Below are 21,749 nucleotides of genomic sequence, written 5' to 3'. Positions count from 1 at the left end.
ATTACTTGATACAACAACCATAACCTAATTTACAAATGAAGAAACTGAAGTTTAGAAGGTTAAGACACCTGCCCGAAGTCACACAGCTAGAAGGTAATGTAATGTGAACTAAGACCAGGCCTCTAGGGTAGGATGTTTGTAGCCTAGTGCAAGACCAAGTGTTATGCATCCAGATAGAACATAAAACAAGTCATCAGAGAGTCTAAGAAAAATCATTCTTTAAGTTAATCCAACAGGCAAAAGGAGATTTTTAAAGAAAAAATACGTAAAACTGGAAAAAAAAAAAAACAGCGCTTAATAGAGGCAAACATTTTTATTTTATTTTTGAGATGGAGTCTCACTCTGTCGCCAGGCTGGAGTGCAGGGGCGCGATCTCGGCTCACTGCAATCTCCGCCTCCCAGCTTCAAGCAATTTATACTTTTAAAAGCTACCCAAGAAAGAAAAGTTTGTGAAACACCTGGAAAATAAGAGAATTAAAGAAACGTTAAAGAAAAAAAAAATTAAAGTCAGAAAAAAATACTAGTATGAAGCAAAGAAAGCTTTGACTGGAGACAGCTGCAAATGGTAAGATTCAAGATTAGGAAGGAAAAAAGTAAGGTCAGCATCAAGAGATGGGCTTCAAGGCTGACTGAGAAAAGGGACATTCATGGGGCTGACAAAATTTTCCTATCACACCCATATTCCAACATACAAAGCAGCTCCATTGATTTAGCTCTTAGACGGACATATCCAAAATGTTACTGAGTATTAAGGACAACATCACTAGGTTAGACAAGTGCACGCCAATCATCAAAATAACTCTAAGGCCGAGCACGGTGACTCACGCCTGTAATCCCAACACTTTGGGAGGCCAAGGCTGGTGGATCACCTGAGTTCTGGAGTTTGAGACCCGCCTAGCCAATATGGTGAAACCCTGTCTCTACTAAAAATACAAAACTTAGCTGAGCGTGGTGGCACGGGCCTGTAATCCCAGCTACTCAGGAGGCTGAGGCACGATAATCCCTTGAACCCGCCTGGAGGCTGCAGTGAGCCAAATCTGCACAGTTATCAGGCCCTTGCGCTCCAGCCCGGGCGACAGAGTGAGACTCTGTCGCAAAAAAACAAAACAGGCCAAGTGCGGTGGCTCGCACCTGTAATCACAGCACTTTGGGAGGCTGAGGCGGGCGGATCACCTGAGGTCAGAAGTCCGAGACCAGCCTGACCAATATGGAGAAACCCCGTCTCTACTAAAAACATAAAATTAGCTGGAGGCGGTGGCGCATGCCTATAACCCCAGCTACTCGGGAGGCTGAGGCAGGAGAATCGCTTGAACTCGGGAGGCGGAGGTTTCGGTGAGCTGAGATGGCGCCTTTGCACTCCAGCCTGGGAACAAGAGCAAAAACTCCATCTCAAACAACAGCAACAACAACAAACAAAACAAAACTGTAGTTCTTCAAACTAGAACCTCAGCCTGCAGGGAACGTGTGGGGCCTCAGGCTAAGCTGTAAAGCCTTAGGAACACTTAAAACTAATAACCTAAGTTGACCTGGGAAAGCTTGCTAAGACAAAAATACCCTGGTACTTAGGTTCTAACAGACAGCGGTCAGAATTCAGTTCTTCCATATCTTATACGGGTTCTAACCAAACAGGTGTGAAGGGGTAAGGCCGGTGAAGCAGTAAGAACTGGTTTACCTGAGAGTAGGCACTAATTTAATGGGTGGCTTTTTACTTTTTTTTTTTTTTTTTTTTTGAGACGGAGTCTCGCTCTGTCACCCAGGCAATGCCGCGATCTTGGCTCACTGCAACCTCCGCCTCCCGGGTTCAAGCAATTCTCCTGCCTCAGCCTCCCGAGTAGCTGGGATTACAGGCATGCGCCACCACGCCCGACTAATTTTATATTTTTAGTAGAGACGAAGTTTCTCCATATTGGTCAGGCTGGTCTCGAACTCCTGACCTCAGGTGATCAGCCCGCCTCGACCTCCCAAAATGCTGGGATTACAGGCGTGAGCCACCGTGTCCGGCCTACCTTTTTAATCAAAACAAACAATACACCATGAGAATAAAATGCAAAATTTCTCATTTTTAAGACAAAGTAAGGAACTTCAAATAAATGGCGGACCATAAGCTAGGAATTCACTGTCCTCCATCGTTAGGGCTTTTTCCTCCGAAGCAAGTTTGGGAAATCTGGATCCTAATTTCAGCCAAGTGGTGAATTCCTCGAACTTCAGTCTAGAACTAAAAGAAGAGGGGGGCTGCAATGAAGGAAAAAGTCTCGGGACGCTCCACGCCACCCGGCGGCGGTTATCAAATCACAGCCTGAAAACAACCTGGAAAAAGGTCCGCGACGCCGGGCACCCACGCTGCAGAGGGGACGCCCGCCCGGCCCAACGTCCAGTCTCGTCTGTTTCCCAAGGAGCCAATCAGCACGCGGCCCCGAGGCTGGCTCCCCAGCGCCCCCTGCGGCCGGGAGGAGGACGGCCGCCAGGAAAGATACAGAGCGCATGCAGTCCCCGAGGGGCACACCCTAGGGTTCCCCCCACGCGAAGTTTCTCTCCGCAATCCGTGCCACCTATCGAGTAGGATTCCTAGTGTTCGATTTCTGTGAGAAAAGGTAGGCTACGCTGCCTGCCGCAGGTTAGTTTGTTGTAAAACGGTTGGTCAATGGAATTGCCCTTTTAATTGCGTCGTTAGCGCCCGAGTGGCATCGCCCCTTTAAGGCCGGTGGCAGCTGCGGTTCCGGGGGCGGGGTCCATCTTCAGCAGGACTTGGGCTGGAGCTGGGCTGATTCATTCGGGGCTGGAACTCGAACGCTGACGTCGACTCCTGAGCCGGGCGCTGCCTCGCGCCTGATTGGCGGGTCCTCGGGGCCGCCCTCCCCAGCGCACCACCCCTGGGTTCCCTCCTGGGTCCGCAGTGGAAACACTGCCCTCTCCCTTCTTGACCCCTAGCCCGCCCTTCCCTCCCTCCTTCCCTCCTGTCGCCCTCTCTTCTGGCGCCGCTGCTCCCGGAGGAGCTCCCGGCACGGCGATGGGTTCTCGGGCCTCCACGTTACTGCGGGACGAAGAGCTCGAGGAGATCAAGAAGGAGACCGGCTGTGAGTTCGGGTTGGGGGTGGGAACGCCGGGCGCCTCAGACTGGCCTCGCAACCGAGGGCGGCTGTCGCTAAGGTCTGGAGCTCGGGTGCCTGTGAGGTTGGGGGGGTCCTGGGCAGCCTCCAGATTTCGGGACCGAGAGCTGGAAGACCTGTTCTTCCAGCTGCAGCTTCCTGGAGCGGGGCTGTAGCTACTGTGGGGGTGTCCTTCCCTTCAACATCGGGAGTCTTGATAACTCTTAGAGCGTCGACGCCCCCCTTTTCTGCCCCTTGCCCATCAAAGTCCCCGAACTCCTTTCCTTTCTGTTGCCTAGCACCACCCTTCCCTATGAAGAGGCATCCTGAACAGTAGGTAAAGCCCGAGAAGCAAATTCAGGAACTCGAGATGGATTCTATAGAAAATCCATTTCTGGGCAAGGACCTGAAACCTCTGACAACTATGGGAAATTACAAACAAGTTCTTGTCACAAATTAGGAAAACCACCCAGAAAGCAAGACCGTGTAGTAAGGCTTTGGGAGACATGACCCGATGCCTGGAGACCTTTCAACAGGGATCTGGGATTGTGAGACTTCTTTCAATCTGAACTTCTAGAGAAAAAACACGGATACTATGAGCACCAGTTTTTTACTTACACGAGGATACTTGCTGGCCTAATTTCATATATATATATTGATTTCTACTGTGCTGGTGTACTTTTTTATTCGCTATTGAAATTGGATGTGCTTCAAAAATCTCCGTGTGAATTTGTACTAGGAACTGATTTTTTTTTTTTTTTTAAACGGAGTCTCCCTCTGTCACCCAGGGTGGAGTGCAGTGGTGTGATCTCAGCACACTGCAACCTCTGCCTCCCAGGTTCAAGCGATTCTCTGGCCTCAGCCTGCCGAGTAACTGGGAGTACAGGCGCCTGCCACCACACTTGGCTAATTTTTGTATTTTTGGTAGAGACGGGGTTTCACCATGTTGGCCAGGCTGGCCTTGAACTCCTGACCTCAAGTGATCCACCCGCCTCGGCCTCCCAAAGTGTTGCGATTACAGGTGTGAGCCACCCTGCCCTGCAGAACTGATTTTTTTTTTTTTTTTAATAGTCCAGTCTCTTCCTCATTAGCCTGCACAAAGGAGCAAAAGGACTCTGGGGATTCTGAAGCTCTGTAAAATACCAGCATACCTTTGAATAGTCCTTGATAATGCAATGTATGATACAATTGTATTGATGCATACAATATTTTATCTTTTCAGTAAACCTTTACGATTCTTGTTGAGTTAATGAATGATGTAGCACCTGAGCTCTGACTCTTCATCATACCTGTCTTTGATAATGAGATGACCAGTAACTCACTCAGGGGCCCATATGCAGATAGTACCGAGGAGTGCTGTGGACAACTACAGAATTACTCAGGCCTAGAATATGTTAAGTGCTGTTCTCTGCTTTGTGACAAGTTCAACTTTCTAGAGTTTTCAAGTTGGAAGGGATATTATCTAGCCCCACCCCTTGCTGGATTGGTTTGCCCCTTTCAGCCTCCCCTAAAATATGGCCCTTAAGCCTCTCTGTAAAGACCTTTGATAGTGATAACCTCTCCACCTACCAAGGCAGTTCTTTTCACAATTTTGAATGACCCAAAGTAGTTATCTCTTTATAATTTGCAGTACTTGTTTGGCCACTGACTTACTCTGACCCTAGGAGTGGAGATACAAGCAGTTTGGATTCAGCAAGCATTTTATTACATTTTGTGGCCATAGCTTCTGGCCACATTTGTAATTAGAACTACTTTAGGTCTAGGGTGACACCGAATTAAAGTATTTGTGTTAAAGAGTCACATGGAGAAATAAGCAGAATGAAAGAGAAATAAATACAGAGTCACTTAACGAGAAAGTGTAAACCATAGTGAGGATGCAAAAAGCCATTTTTGCTTCAGAATGAAGGGAGCGGTAATCCCATTCTGGTTTACATACATTTGACCAAATGGAAAGGGCCTGGATGGGATATTTTTACCATGTGGCTTGTGGAGAGACAACTGAGTGCTCATGGAAAAGCTGTTTTCCCCATTTCTCTCCACAACCAGTGCAAATGTATTTATTGAGCCAGAATGCTTAGTGAAACAAGTGCTTACTGAATTTTTACAGTGTCTGTTCAGTACTGTGCTAGGTACTGAGAGCAGATGGTGACAAAAAAACGCCCACAACCTGGTTGGGGAGATAAGCCCAAGAGAGTTATGATTAGCATCATGACATAAGAAAGCTGAAATTGTGTGTCACCCACCTTCAGAAATCAGGGAAGAGAGCGTCCCTGTGGGCTGTCCTCGTGGAGGATGGGAATTGGGCCTTGATACATGGATGAATGGAGTAATAGATTAACCTAGGGCATTTTGGGTGACTTCCAGGAGAGATACCCCCAAGCCTGCTACAAAGTCATTCCTCTGTGCTGGGAACCATCAGTTTATCCAAATAGTGTCCATCATCAGAGTTGTTTTTTCTTTTTTTCTTTTTTTTTTTTTTTTGAGACGGAGTCTGTCTCTGTCGCCCAGGCTGGAGTGCAGTGGCCGGATCTCAGCTCACTGCAAGCTCCGCCTCCCAGGTTTACGCCTTTCTCCTGCCTCAGCCTCCCGAGTAGCTGGGACTACAGGCGCCCGCCACCTCGCCCGGCTAGTTTTTTGTATTTTTTTAGTAGAGACGGGGTTTCACCGTGTTAGCCAGAATGGTCTCGATCTCCTGACCTCGTGATCCGCCCGTCTCGGCCTCCCAAAGTGCTGGGATTACAGGCTTGAGCCACTGCGCCCGGCCCTTCTTTTTCTTTTTCTTTATTTTAGAGACAGGGTCTTTGCTCTGTCTCCCAGGCTGGACTACAGTGGCTTGAGCATAGCTCACTGCAAGCCTTGAACTCTGGGCTTAAGCCATCCTCCAGCTTCAGCATCCCAAGTAGCTAGGACTACAGGCACATACCACCATGCTTAGCTGATTTTTATCTTTATCTTTTGTAGAGATGGAGACTTGCTATTTTGTCGAGGCTGGTCATGAACTGCTGGCCTCAAGTGATTCTCAGGCCACTTTGGCCTCCCAAAGCGCTGGGATCACAGGTGTGAGCCACTGCACCAGGCCCAGAGTTGCTTTTTCAAGGAGTAATTTGGTATGATGCAAATGATTTTGAAGAATAAAAACGGATATCCGGAGTGGGTAGAGAGGTGGACTTTGTCCTATTTTCATCTGCCTTTTGTTCTATGAAGAATTTGGAAAACCAACAAAAGCACTTTAAGAACAATTATAAGACATTTTACTACTTCCTTTGCCAGTAGAAAATGTAACATAATTGAGGAATGCTAACTTTATATTCAATGCGAAAGCTGTGCATTGGAATTGATGATTATATTTAACCATATTTTTTGTAATTTTAAAGAGATTAGAATTTATACATGACTAGATTAGCTGGTATTTGATATTTAATGAATAACAGTAAGTGTTTGGAAAAGTAATACCTGTGAGCCTCAGTTTCATCATCTGTAAAATTAGAATAATAATAGTGCCTACTTTATAGGATTCTTACGGCAATTAAATGAGATGAATTATGTAAACTACTTAGAATAGTGTCTGGTATAATAACCTTCATGTGAATGTTGTTATTTTGAACCATAGATAACAATCATCTTACTGGGAAAATACCATTGGCATGTACTAGTTATAAAAACTATGTGTAGGGCTATATTATTGGGGAGGTGACAACATTTTATACTTCTTTAGTGGACATTTGATTAGGAATTAAGTACAGATGTTTTGCCAATTCCAAGGAAATAAAAATTTTTTTTTTTTTTTTTTTTGAGACGGAGTCTCGCTCTGCCGCCCAGGCTGGAGTGCAATGGCCGGATCTCAGCTCACTGCAAGCTCCGCCTCCCGGGTTCACGCCATTCTCCTGCCTCAGCCTCCGGAGTAGCTGGGACTACAGGCGCCCGCCACCGCGCCCGGCTAGTTTTTTGTATTTTTTAGTAGAGACGGGGTTTCACCGTGTTAGCCAGGATGGTCTCGATCTCCTGACCTCGTGATCCGCCCATCTCGGCCTCCCAAAGTGCTGGGATTACAGGCTTGAGCCACCGCGCCCGGCCGGAAATAAAATTTTTAAAGGAGTTTTTAACAGTTAATGAAACTGTTAAGTCACGCTGTTTTCACAGTTTAGGAACTGTCTAAGAAATGCTTTCTGTTGGAATATTTGCTAAATTGTCTTTGTTCTACTACCTTCTTTCAGACTTCTGCATTTTCATAAAGCTTATTTGAAAAAAAAGGTGTAATTGGGGATAAGCCACAAATGTCTTAGGAGTTTCTATAATCATCACCCTTAATTCACTTAATTGTAGCAATAAGCTAGCTGTGAATTACTTAAAACTTTACGAGGCCAGGCGCAGTGGCTCACACCTGTAGTTCCAGCAGTTTGGGAAGCCAAGGTGGGTAGATCGCTTGAGCCCAGAAGTTCAAGACCAGCCTGGGCAACATGGGGAAACCTCATCTCTACAAAAAATAAATTAAAAAAAAATTAGCTGGACATGGTGAAGTGTGCCTGCAGTCCCAGCTACTCGGAAGGCTGAGGTGGGAGGATTGCTTAGGCGGGAGGTCAAGGCTGCAGTGAGTCATGTTTGTGCCACTGCACTCTGGCCTGGGAGAAAAAGACCCTGTCTCAAAACAACAACAACAACACCACCACCACCACCTTGAGAAACAATTCATGCCATTCAAGTAGTAATAAATACAGATTATTTTTAGTCTCTACCTTGTGGTATGTGTCATATGGTACGGGAAGGGTGTTGAACAGGTTTAGGAAGTAAGTTGTACAGGTTGGTGAGGTTTTGTTTGTTTGAAAGAGTGTAGTAATGGTAGAGTTCTAACAGAGTACAAGCCTGGCAAAGGCAATTGCTTGAGAACAATTTCATGGCTAGAATATAAGTAGAAATTCAACTTTAGGTTTCTCGTGCCTCTAAATGTAGGACCCTTCACAGCCCTCACCAGCCTGAAGGTTCCGTCACTGCCTTCTATTGAATGGAAATGCATGGATAACTAACACCTCTAGCTGGTTTTGGCTTAAGTGACTTGTAAAGCTCTGTACTTTTCGAGTTCTAGTGCAAAGTTTTATCCTCATTTGTTGCCATAAAGGGGTAAGAAGCAATTATTTGTCAATTAGAGAGGGCATTGTGGGAAAGAGACCCTAAGAACTTTTTTTTTTTGAGACAGGGTCTCACTCTATTGCCCAGGCTGGAGTGTGGTAGTGCAGTCATAGCTCATTGCAGCCTCAAACTCCTGGCCTCAAGTGATCCTTCCACCCCAGCCTTTCAAAGTACTGGGATTACAGATGTGAGCCACTGTTTCCCTATGTTGGCCAGGACGGTCTTGATCTCTTGACCTTGTGATCCACCCACCTACCAAAATCAAGCCTGATTTTTAATTTTTATTTATTTTTTTGAGACAGAGTCTTACTCTATCATCCAGGCTGGAGTACAATGGCATGATCACAGCTCACTGCAGCCTCAAGCTCCTGGACTCAAGCAGTCCTCCCAGCTCAGCCTCCTGAGTAGCTGAGACTATGGGCACATGCCACCATGCCTGGCTGATTTTTTATTTTTGTAGAGATAGGGTTCCACCATGTTGCCCAGGCTGGTCTCGAACTCCTGAGTTCAGGTGATCCACCCATCCCGGTCCCCCAGTGTGCTGTGATTACAGATGTGAGCCACTGGCCAGGAACTTTTTTGTGGTTGCAAGGAGCAGACAGTGGTCCAGAGCATAGAGTAGTTGGAGGTTTATTCATTCAGAGGATAATTGACCCCAGCAGCAGCTGCAAAGATATAAGCTTTATTTATGTAAATTTTTGGATAAATCATTTGAAAGTTGTAGGTATTAGAACTCTTCACCCTTTCACACTCCTGCATGTATCCCGTAAGTATTGGGATGGTTTTTATGTAACCACAATACCATTATCACACCTAAGAAAGTTGATAATACTTCTTAATATTATCTTTTTTTTTTTTTTTTTGAGACAGAGTCTTGCTCTTGTTGCCTAGGCTGGAGTGCAGTGGCTTGATGTCAGCTCACTGCAACCTCTGCCTCCTGGGTTCAAGCAATTCTCTTGCCTCAGCTTCCCAAGTAGCTGGGATTACAGGTGCCTGCCACCAGGCCCAGCTAATTTTTTGTATTTTTAGTAGGGACTAAAATATTTGCTAAATTGTCTTTGTTCTACCTTCTTTCAGACTTATGCATTTTCATAAAGCTTATTTGGGAAAAAAAAAAAAAAAAGCTGTAATTGAGGATAAGCCACAAATGTCTTAGGAGTTTCTATAATCGTCACCCTTGATTCACTTAATTGTAGCAATAACCTGGGTTTCGCCATGGCAGCCAGGCTGGTCTTGAACTGATCTCAGGCGATCCACCCACCTTAGCCTCCCAAAGTGCTGAGATTACAGGCATGAGCCACTACACCCGGCCCCTTTTTTTCTTTCTTTCTTTTCTTTTTCTTTTTTTTTTTTTTAATTGAGATGGAGTTTCACTTTTGTCGTCCAGGCTGGAGTGCAGTGGAGCGATCTCAGCTCATTGCAACCTCTGCCTCCTGGCTTCAAGTGATTCTCCTGCTTCAGCCTCCCAAGTAGCTGGGATTATAGGCATGTGCCACCATGCCCAGCTAATTGTTTTTATTTTTAGTAGAGATGAGGTTTCACCACGTTGGCTAGGCTGATCTCAAACTCCTAACTTCAGGTGACATGCCTGCCTCAGCCTCCCAAAGGGCTGGGAGTATAGGTGTGAGTCACCTTAATATCATCTATCATTCACTTCCTTTTCAAATTTCTCCAATTATAAGAAGGTAGATTTTATTTGTTTTATATAATGTTTTCAAATCTCTCTTAATTCTAAGAGACTAGTCCAGTGCTTGAAGTCTTCACGTCAGGGGAAATGTTAAGGTGTAGTGTGTTCCGGGAAGCACAGGCTTCAACTTTCCTTTATCTAGAGCTACCTTTAGCTGCACTTGTAATCTTTACCTAGGTTATCAATCTGTTCTTCTGCATTAATATTTGGAATAAAGGCAAGGACTTTTTCTTTTTTTCTTTTTTTCTTTTTTTCCGAGACAGAGTCTCGCTCTGTTGCCCAGGCTAGAGTGCAGTGGCCGGATCTCAGCTCACTGCAAGCTCCGCCTCCCGGGTTTAGGCCATTCTCCTGCCTCAGCCTCCCAAGTAGCTGGGACTACAGGCGCCCGCCACCTTGCCTGGCTAGTTTTTTTGTATTTTTTAGTAGAGACGGAGTTTCACCCTGTTAGCCAGGATGGTCTTGATCTTCTGACCTCGTGATCCGCCCGTCTCGGCCTCCCAAAGTGCTGAGATTACAGGCTTGAGCCACCGCGTCCGGCCTTTTTTTTTTTTTTTTTTTGAGACGGAGTCTCGCCTGTCGCCAGGCTGGAGTGCAGTGGTGCAATCTCGGCTCACTGCAACCTCCGCCTCCTGGGTTCAAGTGATTCTCCTGCCTCAGCCTCCCGAGTAGCTGGGACTACAGGCGCCCGCCACCATGCCCGGCTAATTTTTGTATTTTTAGTAGAGACAGGGTTTCCCCATGTTGGCCAGAATGGTCTCGATTTCTTGACCTCATGATCCACCCACCTCCCAAAAGTGCTGGGATTACAGATGTGAGCCACCATGCCCGGCCCTCCAAAATAACTTTTTCTTACTCCCTTTTTGTTTTTATTCTTCCCTCTGCCATTTCTGCTTGGCACTTCTCTGAAATGCCTTCCTCCTCTTTGCACAATGCAGTGATGATAGAGAGATTTCAGCAAGGTTAACAGCGTCTTTTTTGCTTTTTGTGTGTGTGTTTTTTTTGAGACAGAGTCTCACTCTGTCACCCAGGTTGGAGTGGAGGGGTGTGATCATACCTCACTGCAACCTTGAACTCCTGGGCTGAAACAGTCCTTTTGCCTCAGCCTCCCAAGTAGCTGGGCGTACAGGAATGCGCCACCATGCCCAGCTAATGATTCATTAATTGATTGGGAGGCTAAAGTGGGAGGATCCCTTGAGGAAAGACCAGTTCAAAACCTGGGCAACAAAGCAAGACCTCATCTCCACAAAGTGCTAGGATTACAGGCATGAGACACCGCCCTCAGCCAAACGGGGTCTTTTACATAATCTTTCAACAATTTAAAATGATTATTTACTCATACCAGTGGAGAAAAAATATAGCTTTATTCAAGACATGTTTATAGCCAGGAGCGGTGACTCACGCCTGTAATCCCAGCACTTTGGGGTGGCCAAGGGGGATGGATCACAAGGTCAGGAGATTGAGACCATCCTGCCTAACATGGTGAAACCCCATCTCTACTAAAAATACAAAAAAGAAATTAATTGGGCGTGGTGGCGGGCACCTGTAGTCCCAGCTACTCTGGAGGCCGAGGCAGGAGAATGGCCTGAGCCCAGGAGGCGGAGTTTGCAGTGAGCTGAGATTGCGCCATTGCACTCCATCCTGGGTGACAAAGTGAGACTCTGACTCAAAAAAAAAAAAAAAGACATGTTTATATGCATGGCCTTCTCTGAGAGTAACTGTCAACTCCTGATACTTCCTTTGAGTTACCAAGAATTGTTCAGGTTTTGGGCACCTGTCTGACTAGCCTAGAGCCTTCTGGGGAAAATACTTCACTGGAAACATGATCGGCCTTCATTCACACCAGTTCCAATACCTTTCTACACATAGATGGTGTAGCTCCTTTATAGGGAGATTGGGATTGTTCTGAGATTGCTTTATATTCTTTGTCACAGTGAATTTGGTACCTAAATTAAAGCCTTCTCTCCTTTTTGTTAACAGAATTTTTTTGTTTTTTGTTTTTTGTTTTTTGTTTTTTGTTTTTTTTTTGAGACGGAGTCTCGCTCTGTCACCCAGGCTGGAGTGCTGTGGCCGGATCTCAGCTCACTGCAAGCTCCGCCTCCCAGGTTCACGCCATTCTCCTGCCTCAGCCTCCCGAGTAGCTGGGACTACAGGCGCCCGCCACCTCGCCCGGCTAGTTTTTTGTATTTTTTAGTAGAGACGGGGTTTCACCGTGTTAGCCAGGATGGTCTCGATCTCCTGACCTCGTGATCTGCCCGTCTTGGCCTCCCAAAGTGCTGGGATTACAGGCTTGAGCCACCGCGCCCGGCTGTTAACAGAATTATTTGTAACCATATCATTACGGTTCTAAAATTTGTCCTAAAATTTTCGAGATTAGTTTAGATATGACCATATTCATTAATATTAAAAGTTGACATTTGGTTTTATGTTTCTCCACTGACTCCCATATAACCCAGTTCGTCCTGGAAGATAGCAGATTTTTTTTAATGTTTTGGCTACTTATTTACATTATTTATTTTTAACATATTAGTACTTTTTTTGTTATTGTTTGTTTTGTTTTGAGGCGTAATTTCACTCTGTCACCCAGGCTGAAGTGCAGTGGTGAGATTTCAGCTCACTGCAACCTCTGCCTCCCAGGATCAAGCAATTCTCCTCCTGCCTCAGCCTCCCAAGTAACTGAGATTACACCACCACACCTGGCTAATTTTTGTATTTTTAGTACAGACAGGGTTTCACCAGGTTGGCCAGACTGCTCTTGAACTCTTGGCCTCAGGTGATCTGGCCGCCCTCAGCCTCCCAAAGTACTGGGACTACAGGCTTGAGCCACCACGCCCTGCCACATTTTGAATTTAGCAGCCATAAACTGGTCTTAACATACTATAGGAGGTTTTAGTGTCTAGTTATTTTATTTTATTTATTTATTTATTTATTTATTTATTTTTTATTTTCTATATTTTTGAGACAGAGTCTCGCTCTGTCACCCAGGCTGGAGTGCAGTGGCGTGATCGCCGCTCACTGCAAACTCCACCTCCTGAGTTCATGACGTTCTCCTGCCTCAGCCTCCCGAGTAGCTGGGACTACAGGCGCCCACCACCACGCCTGGCTAATTTTTTGTAGAGACAGAGTTTCACCGTGTTTGCCAGGATGGTCTTGATCTCCTAACCTCATGATCCGCCTGCCTCGGCCTCCCAAAGTGCTGGGATTACAGACGTGAGCCACCGCGCCTGGCCTCAGTGCCCAGTTATTTTGAATGATATAGATTAAAAAGATGTTTAATGGCTCATATGTGGATTTTTTTTGGTTTAAAATAATTTTTTTTTTTATTTTTGTAGAGAAGAGGTTTCACTCTGTTCCCCAGCCTGGCCTTGAACTCCTGGCCTCAAATTATTGTCCTGCCTCTGCCTCTGAAAGTCCTGGGATTATAGGTGCCAGCCATCATGCCTGGCTCTCATTTGTTCATTGAAGGGGTCGGATTAGATAACCTTTCTTCCAATTTTAAAATTATGTAAATTGAATTAAGAAGTACTCCAGGCCGGGCGCGGTGGCTCAAGCCTGTAATCCCAGCACTTTGGGAGGCCGAGGCGGGCGGATCACAAGGTCAGGAGATCGAGACCACAGTGAAACCCCGTCTCTACTAAAAATACAAAAAATTAGCCGGGCGCGGTGGCGGGCGCCTGTAGTCCCAGCTACTCAGGAGGCTGAGGCAGGAGAATGGCGGGAACCCGGGAGGCGGAGCTTGCAGTGAGCCAAGATCACGCCACTGCACTCCAGCCTGGGCAACAGCGTGAGACTCCGTCTCAAAAAAAAAAAAAAAAAAAAAAAAAAAAAAAAAGAAGTACTCCAAAGCAATATAGAAAAAGTGTGAATTACTAAATGAAAAGCAAGCTATTACAACTTAGTAAAGTATACAAGTAACTGATATTAGATGATATATGAAGAGCCAGGCGCGATGGCTCAAGCCTGTAATCCCAGCACTTTGGGAGGCCGAGGAGGGTGGATCACCTGAGGTTGAGAGTTCAAAACCAGCTTGACCAACATGGATAAACCCCGTCTCTACTAAAAATACAAAATTAACTGGGCGTGGTGGTGCATGCCTATAATTCCAAATACTTGGGAGGCTGAGGCGGGAGAATCGCTTGAACCCGCGAGGCGGAGGTTGTGGTGAGCCGAGAACGTACCATTGCACTCCAGCCTGGGCAACAAGAGCGAAACTCTGTCTCAAAAAAAAGGTATATGAAGAAATGAAAATGGCAGTGTTGGGATTGTGAACAAATTTTGCTTTTGGGAAGTGTAGTAATTTTTTTTTTTTAAGTGGAGTGCAGTGATGGGATCTCCGCTCACAGCAGCCTTTGCCTGCCTGGTTCAAGTGATTCTCCTTCCTCAGCCTCCCAAGTAGCTGGGACTACAGGCGCACGCCACTATGCCCAGCAAATTTTTGTATTTTTAGTAGAGACGAGGTTTCACCATGTTGGCCAGGATGGTCTCGATCTCTTTTCCTCTTGATCCACCCCCCTTGGCCTGCCAAAGTGCTGGGATTTACAGGTGTGAGCCACTGCGCCCGGCCCGAAATTTAGTAATTCTTTAACTGACTTATTTTTGCTAAACTAAAGGAAACTTTAGTGCAAGAGTAGCCTGTGAAGCCTGAGGCCAGAACTGGGATAGACTGGTCAACTTCTTAAAGAAAACGGTTGTAACTGGCAAAGTCAGCAGGGAAATGGGGGGTGATTAGTGCAGCAGTAATACGTGTGCCTTCAGGCTCAGGATGTAAGCATGATGCTGATAATAGCTGACCTGGAGTGCTTGCTATGTGCCAGGCACTTTGCCAAGCACTTTCCTTTCATTGACTGGTGAGTTCGCTCTACGATCCCATTCACATACCCCTCTCTAGTAAGTGGTGGTGCTAGGAATGGAATCAGAATCTGTCTGCCTAACCCTCACGTGTGTGTACACTTCACAGTGAGCCATTTATACCTGCCTGACTGGCAAAACAGTCCACAACTGTCTCCTTAGTGACTGGATCCCTGCTGGCTCTGCCCTGATGGAAATGCTTTTGCCTTCTCTGCTCAGTGATCACCTTAGAGCGCTAGGACAGAACAGAGCCCAGCTTCAAGGGTGAAACCTGATGCTGAAGAATTCACAGCCACACACAGTGTGTCCTTTTATCCTAGCTCTGAGCCACTCACCACCTGCTTGTCCCTGTTTACTTTGTCCCATTGTTCCCAACACTACAAGTAAATTTTTGTTTCATGAGCTGAGGCCGGAGGACACCTTATCAGAACTACTTTGGCCACCCTTTAAACCTCTGAAGGTACAGCCTAGGACAAAGTCCACGCTTGTCACACCCTTTTTGGCTGTTGTCTTTTCTCCTCTGATAACTCTGTTTGTTTCCTCTCTCTTACTTCCAATCTATCAGGAGACTAAACTATTTCCCAGAAAGGCCTTTTTGAGTTTTTAGTGTTATTGTGTACCTGCCATTATTGCGTCATTTTAATTGTCAACTTGTATCTTGAGTTTATGGACTAAATCCAAAATGAGGAGCAAAATAGCTTTCTGGTAAGTGTCATCTGATGATAGCATGACCATTTTACGAATTTGCCTCATGTGCTTCCTTGGAGCCAGTTCCCTTCCTGGGAACTCAGTGAAGCTCATGCAAGCACAGAAAAGAGGCTGATCTTTTACCCAAAGGTCCATCCCTAGGGAAAAGATAAAGCCTCTAATCTTGGTGTAGGAGTAAACCAGATTTTTAAAATAGAATCTGTTTGATGTACCTCAATCAAACATTCTACACACAACACCTACCTAGCAGTACAGCCTAAAACAGCAAACTGATCAAACTGTTTTTCAATCAAAACAGGCATTTTTAGCTGGGAACTGTGGCTCATGCCTGTAATCCCAGCTACTTGGGAGACTGGGGCACGAGAATTGCTTGAACCCAGGAGGTGGAGGTTACAGTGAGCAGAGATTACATCACTGCACTCCAGCCTGGGTGACAAAGTGAGACTCTATCCCCAAAAAATAAAATAAAATAAAATAAAATTTGAAAAATAAGTAAAATAGGCTGGGCATGGTGGCTCACGCCTGTAATCCCAGCACCTTCGGACGCTGAGGCGGGTGGATCACCTGAGGTCAGGAGTTCAAGACCACCCTGGTCAACATGGCAAAACCCTGTCTCTACTAAAAATACAAAATTAGCTGGGCTTAGTGGTGGGTGCCTGTAATCCCAGCTACTTGGGAGGCTGAGGTAGGAGAATCGCTTGAACCTGAGAAGCGGAGGTTGCAGTGAGCCAAGATCTTGCTATTGCACTCCAGCCTGGGCAACAAGAGTGAAACCCCATCTCAGAAAAAAAAAAAAAAAAGAAAAAGAAAAAAAAAGAAAAGAAAAAAGGAAAATAAAATAAAGTAAAAACATACGTTTTCTTAGTGTCTAAGTCAGCGCATTGAAACATGAAAGTTTCACAGCTTCCTTTTAAACTAAATTTGGGCCGGGCATGGTGGCTTACCCCTATAATCCCAGCAGTTTGGGAGGCTGAGGTGAGTGGATCACCTGAGGTCAGGAGTTCAAGACCAGCCTAGCCAACATGGGGAAACCCCGTATCTTCTAAAAATACAAAAAATTAGCTGGGTGTGGTGGCGGATACCTGTAATCCTAGCTACTTGGAAGTCTGGGGCAGGAGAATCACTTGAACTCAGGAGGCGGAGGTGGCAGTGAGCTAAGATCTTACCACTGCACTCCAGCCTTGGTGACAAGAGCAAAACTTTGTGTCAATAAAATAGGATGGGATAGGATTGGACAGGACAGGACAAAAATTTGCCTTTGTTTTGTTAAGTCTTAACTATCTGATATTCATCACAGTCTTAATTAAGCCTAGACTTCATTTCTGAGATTGAATTTTGATTGCCCTTGATTTAGTTTTTTTCTAACTCCTTTCATTCTTTAGCTTTTAAACTTTCTGCTTTAACATTCTAGAGATAAGAGTTGCGACATCCCTGTCCTACTGAATTTTGAAGCATTTGACAGCGAGGGGTGGGTTCAGCGTGAATGAGGGCTACTCCCCGCCAGCTGGGACTAATTTTGTGCTCTTTAGTTTCCCACAGTCAAATCACTCGCCTCTACAGCCGGTTCACCAGCCTGGACAAAGGAGAGAACGGGACTCTCAGGTAGGCAGTGTTTTTCTTTATTTTCCTCACAGAAACCAGAAACTCTCTGGCAGTGTCTGAATAGCTGCCTTTATCCCTAGGGTAGACATGATAGGCATCCAGCATGCAGATAGCAAAGACCATTTCTCTACTGGTCTTTGAGCATCATTGATCCACAAGGGAATTAAATCAGCAGAACAGGCTGGGCGTGGTGGCTCACGCCTGTAATCCCAGCACTTTGGGAGGCCAAGGCGGGCGGATCATGAGGCCAGGAGGTCGAGACCAACCTGACCAACATGGTGAAACCCCGTCTCTACTAAAAATACAAAAATTAGCCCAGTGTGGTGGCAGGCGCCTGTAATTCCAGCTACTCAGGAGCTGAAGTAGAAAATTGCTTGAACCCTGGAGGCAGAGGTTGCAGTGAGCCAAGATTGCACCACTGCACTCCAGCCTGGGCAACTCCATCTAAAAAAAAAAAAAAATCAGCAGAACTATGACAATTAAATGCATTACCAGGTGCGTGCTGCTTTATTCCAACTCCCCTTCATTTAGGTGATCATTGTTCTGATCCTAGGAATGTATTTTCAAGATTTCAGCTCTCTCTGCTTACATTTTCCCATAATCCTTTCCCAAACATTGGCTTTTAGGAAGCTGACCCGTGGCAGTCCCAAGTGGTCCAGGTTGTTTTGTCTTCTCTCATTTACCAACCCATAACCCTAAGGTTCATCACTTTATGTATGTTAATGTTGGACAGAATGTTCAGTATTTTAGTCTAGAGCAGTGGTTCTCATCTGAGGGCCATTTTGCCGCCTGGGGCACAATGTCTGGAAACATTTGTAATTGCCATGACTGGAGAATGCTACTAGTGCGTAGTGGGTTGTGGCCAGAGATGCTGCTAAACATCCTACAGTGCACAGGACAGCCCACATGACAAAGAATTATTCTGGTCTAGATGTCAGTAGTGCCAAAATTGAGAAACTCTGGTCTGGGGAACTATATGATATCAGAGTGATGTAATGCTGCATTGTTTTATGTTTGTAATTGTCTTACCATAGTCAAATGAAACATTATTTATCATTATTTCCCACACTAACTGTCAGTAGCAACCTTTCTTATACTGGGGTTCTTCATCTTTGATTGGCATGTACTGAAGCTGTTGCCTTTCCTTGTGGCTGGCATGAAGCAGCTTAGGACTTCTTTAGATAGCTTCTAGCACAGGTGTTGGATGTAGCATAAAGGGGGAGGAATACAGTTGCTAAGCCTTTGGACAAAATCATCACCCCAAATAGAAACCCCATACTCATTAAGCATGCGGTTAAGCAAACCTGTTTCCTCCTTCTCTCATTCCCTGGCAATCATAAATCTACCTTCTTTTTCTCTCTGGACAATTCATATAAATGCAATCATGTGGTCTTATAACTGACTTCTTCCAGCTAGGCGCGGTGGCTCATGCCCATAATCCTAGCATTTTCGGAGGCTGAGGCAGGCGGATCACCTGAGGTCAGGAGTTCGAGACCAGACTGGCCAACATGGGGAAACCCTGTCTCTATTAAAAATACAAAAATTAGCCAGTCGTGGTGGTGGGTGCCTGTAATCCCAGCTACTCAGGAGGCTGAGGCAGGAGAATTGCTTGAACTTGGGAGGCGGAGGTTGTAGTGAGCCCAGATTGTGCTGTTGTACTTCAGCCTGGGCGACAGAGAGAGACTTTGTCTCAAACAAACAAACTGACTTCTTCTTAACATGATGTTGTTAAGGTTCATCCATGATGTAGGACCAGTACTTCATTCCTTTTTATGGCTGAATAAATGGTCTGTCATATGGATATGTCACATTTGTGTATCCATTCAGCAGTTGGTAAACATTTGAGTTTACACCTTTTGAGTATTACAAATAGTGTTGCTTTGAACATTTTTGGGTGCACATGTTTTAATTTCTCTTGGACATTCACCTAGCAGTGGAATTGTGGGTCATATGAATTGTCTTTTCACTCTTTTTTTTTTTTTTTTTTTTTTTTTTGAGACGGAGTCTCACGCTGTTGCCCAGGCTGGAGTGCAGTGGCGTGATCTCGGCTCACTGCAAGCTCCGCCTCCCGGGTTCCCGCCATTCTCCTGCCTCAGCCTCCTGAGTAGCTGGGACTACAGGCGCCCGCCACCGCGCCCGGCTAATTTTTTGTATTTTTAGTAGAGACGGGGTTTCACTGTGGTCTCGATCTCCTGACCTTGTGATCCGCCCGCCTCGGCCTCCCAAAGTGCTGGGATTACAGGCTTGAGCCACCGCGCCCGGCCAATCTTTTCACTCTTTATAGTGTTCTTTGAAGCACAAAGGTTTTTAATTTTGATGAAGTCCAATTTCTTTAATATTTCTTTCGGTGCTTGTGCTCTTGGTATCATGTATAAGAAAACATTGCCAAATCCAGTATCCCAAAGACTTATCCCTTTATCTTCTTGTAAGGGCTTTTTATAGTTTTACTTCTTATATTTAGGTCTTTTGATTTATTTTGAGTTGGTTTTGTATATGGTGTGAGAGAAGAGTCCCACATCATTTTTTTAGCATATGGATATCCAGTTGTCCCAGCACCATTCATTGAAGACATTATTAAAACTATGTGAATTTACACTTGAAAAATAACAAGATTTGAAATCTGTTTTTAATTTCAGCTCCAATACTTAAAAATTCCTTTGGCCGGGCGCGGTGGCTCAAGCCTGTAATCCTAGCACTTTGGGAGGCCGAGACGGGCGGATCACGAGGTCAGGAGATCGAGACCATCCTGGCTAACATGGTGAAACCCCGTCTCTACTAAAAATACAAGAAAATTAGCCGGGCGAGGTGGCAGGCGCCTGTAGTCCCAGCTACTCGGGAGGCTGAGGCAGGAGAATGGCGTGAACCCGGGGGGGCGGAGCTTGCAGTGAGCCGAGATCGCGCCACTGCACTCCAGCCTGGGGCACAGAGCAAGACTCCGTCTCAAAAAAAAAAAAAAAAAAAAAAAAAATTCCTTTGAGTTTATACTTTGCTCATAAATTCAGACTTAACCACCCAGTAAAGACATATAATTTATATTAGTTCTTTTTTTTTTTTTTTTTGAGATGGAGTCTTGCTCTGCCACACAGATGGAGTGCAGTGGTGCGATCTCGGCTCACTGCAACCTCCACCTCCTAAATTCAAGCGATTCTCCTGCCTCAGCCTCCCAAGTAGCTGGGACTACAGGCGCGTGCCATCACACCTGGGTAATTTTTGTATTTTTTTAGTAGAGATGGGGTTTCACCGTGTTAGCCACGATGGTCTTGATATCCTGACCTCATGATCTGCCCACCTCGGCCTCCTAAAATGCTGGGAGTACAGGCGTGAGCCACCACGCCCAGCTTATATTAGTTTTGAGTTCTTTTCTTCTTTGTAGAAAGTCGGTGGTTTCTAAATGTGTGTGTTCTTATCATGTTTGCTGTATGCTGGAAAATAATCAAAAAGTTTTTTTTAAAATGAGCTGTTGCTTTTTTTTTAAGACGGAGTTTTGCTCTTGTTTCGCTCTGTCGCCCAGGCTGGAGTGCAATGGCGTGATCTCGGCTCACCGCAACCTCCGCCTCCCGGGTTCAAGTGATTCTCCTGCCTCAGCCTCCCGAGTATCTAGGATTACAGGTGCGTGCCACCACGCCCTGCTAATTTTTGTATTTTTAGTAGAAATGGGGTTTCACCGTCTTGGCCAGGCTGGTCTCAAACTCGTGACCTCGTGATCTACCTGCCTCAGCCTCCCAAAGTGCTGGGATTAAAGGTGTAAGCCACCATGCCCGGCCAAAATGAGCTATTTCTTCTTAGAAAGGTTGAAAACTGGCCAGGTGCAGTGGCTCACGCCTATAATCCCAGTACTTTGAGATGCCAAGGCGGGCGGATCACTAGGTCCGGAGATTGAGACCATCCTGGCTAACACGGTGAAACCCCGTATCTACCAAAAATACAAAAAATTAGCTGGGCATGGTGGTGGGCACCTGTAGTCCCAGCCACTCGGGAGGCTGAGGCAGGAGAATGGCGTGAACCTGGGAGGCAAAGCTTGCAGTGAGCCAAATTGCGCCACAGCACTCCAGCCTGGGCGACAGAGCGAGACTTCGTCTCAAAAAAAAAAAAAAGAAGAAGAAAAGAAAGGTTGAAAACTTGCCAGGCATCAGTATTGCCTGCTCCTTAAAATCTAAGTAAGGGCCAAGCGTGATGGCTTACCACCTGGCTGTAATCCAGCACTTTGGGAGGCTGAGGCAGTTGGATCACTTGAGGCCAGGAGTTCGAGACCAGCCTGGCCAACATGGTAAAACCCCATCTTTACTAAAAATACAAAAATTAGCCGGGTGTGATGGCACATGCCTGTAATTCCAGGTACTTGGGAGGTTGAGGCAGGAAAATCGCTTGAACCTCGGAGGTGAAGGTTGTAGTGAACCAAGATTGCGCCACTGCCCTGCACCCTGGGCAACACAGTGAGATATCCTGTCTTTAAAATAAAAAAAATAAATAAATCTGGCCATTTGTGGTGGCCCATTCCTGTAATGCCAGCACTTTGGGAGGCTGAGATGGGCAGATCACCTGAGGTCAGGAGTTCGAGACCAGGCTCGCCAATATGGTGAAACCCCGTCTCTACTCAAAATACAAAAATTAACCGGGTGTGGTGGTGCATGCCTGTAATCCCAGCTGCTTGGGAGGCTGAGAGGCACGAGAATCGCTTAAACCTGGGAGGTGGAGGT

The 21,749-nt window shown here is 45.8% G+C and overlaps 2 protein-coding genes across 6 annotated transcripts in view; one reads left to right on the top strand and one right to left on the bottom strand.

Moving 5' to 3' along the window:
- Positions 1 to 2,555, bottom strand: part of LOC105492001 (exonuclease 3'-5' domain containing 1) — a 49,893-nt gene extending 47,338 nt beyond the window's left edge. For 2 of the 5 annotated variants that reach the window (XM_011758831.2, XM_011758842.3), the window contains exons 1-2: positions 2,308 to 2,555; positions 2,100 to 2,215 (exon numbers count right to left, since the gene is read on the bottom strand). In XM_011758831.2, coding sequence (XP_011757133.2) covers positions 2,100 to 2,215; positions 2,308 to 2,483 — 292 coding nt within the window. In that variant the 5' untranslated portion in view covers positions 2,484 to 2,555. Of the gene's footprint in view, positions 1 to 2,099 lie in introns of all 5 variants that reach the window. The other 3 variants (XM_011758849.2, XM_011758856.2, XM_071067073.1) reach the window with 2 other exon arrangements.
- A 258-nt stretch (positions 2,556 to 2,813) lies between these two features.
- The window catches only part of LOC105491969 (calcineurin like EF-hand protein 1), a 53,162-nt gene continuing 34,226 nt past the window's right edge, over positions 2,814 to 21,749 (top strand). Inside the window, exons 1-2 of the mRNA XM_011758800.3 lie at positions 2,814 to 3,074; positions 16,980 to 17,052. Of these exons, the coding sequence (XP_011757102.1) occupies positions 3,008 to 3,074; positions 16,980 to 17,052 (140 nt within the window). The 5' untranslated portion in view covers positions 2,814 to 3,007. The remainder of the gene's footprint in view (positions 3,075 to 16,979; positions 17,053 to 21,749) is intronic.

This window comes from Macaca nemestrina, chromosome 7, assembly GCF_043159975.1.
Source record: "Macaca nemestrina isolate mMacNem1 chromosome 7, mMacNem.hap1, whole genome shotgun sequence".
NCBI lineage: Eukaryota > Metazoa > Chordata > Mammalia > Primates > Cercopithecidae > Macaca > Macaca nemestrina.
This window is presented reverse-complemented; position numbering and strand designations above follow the sequence as displayed.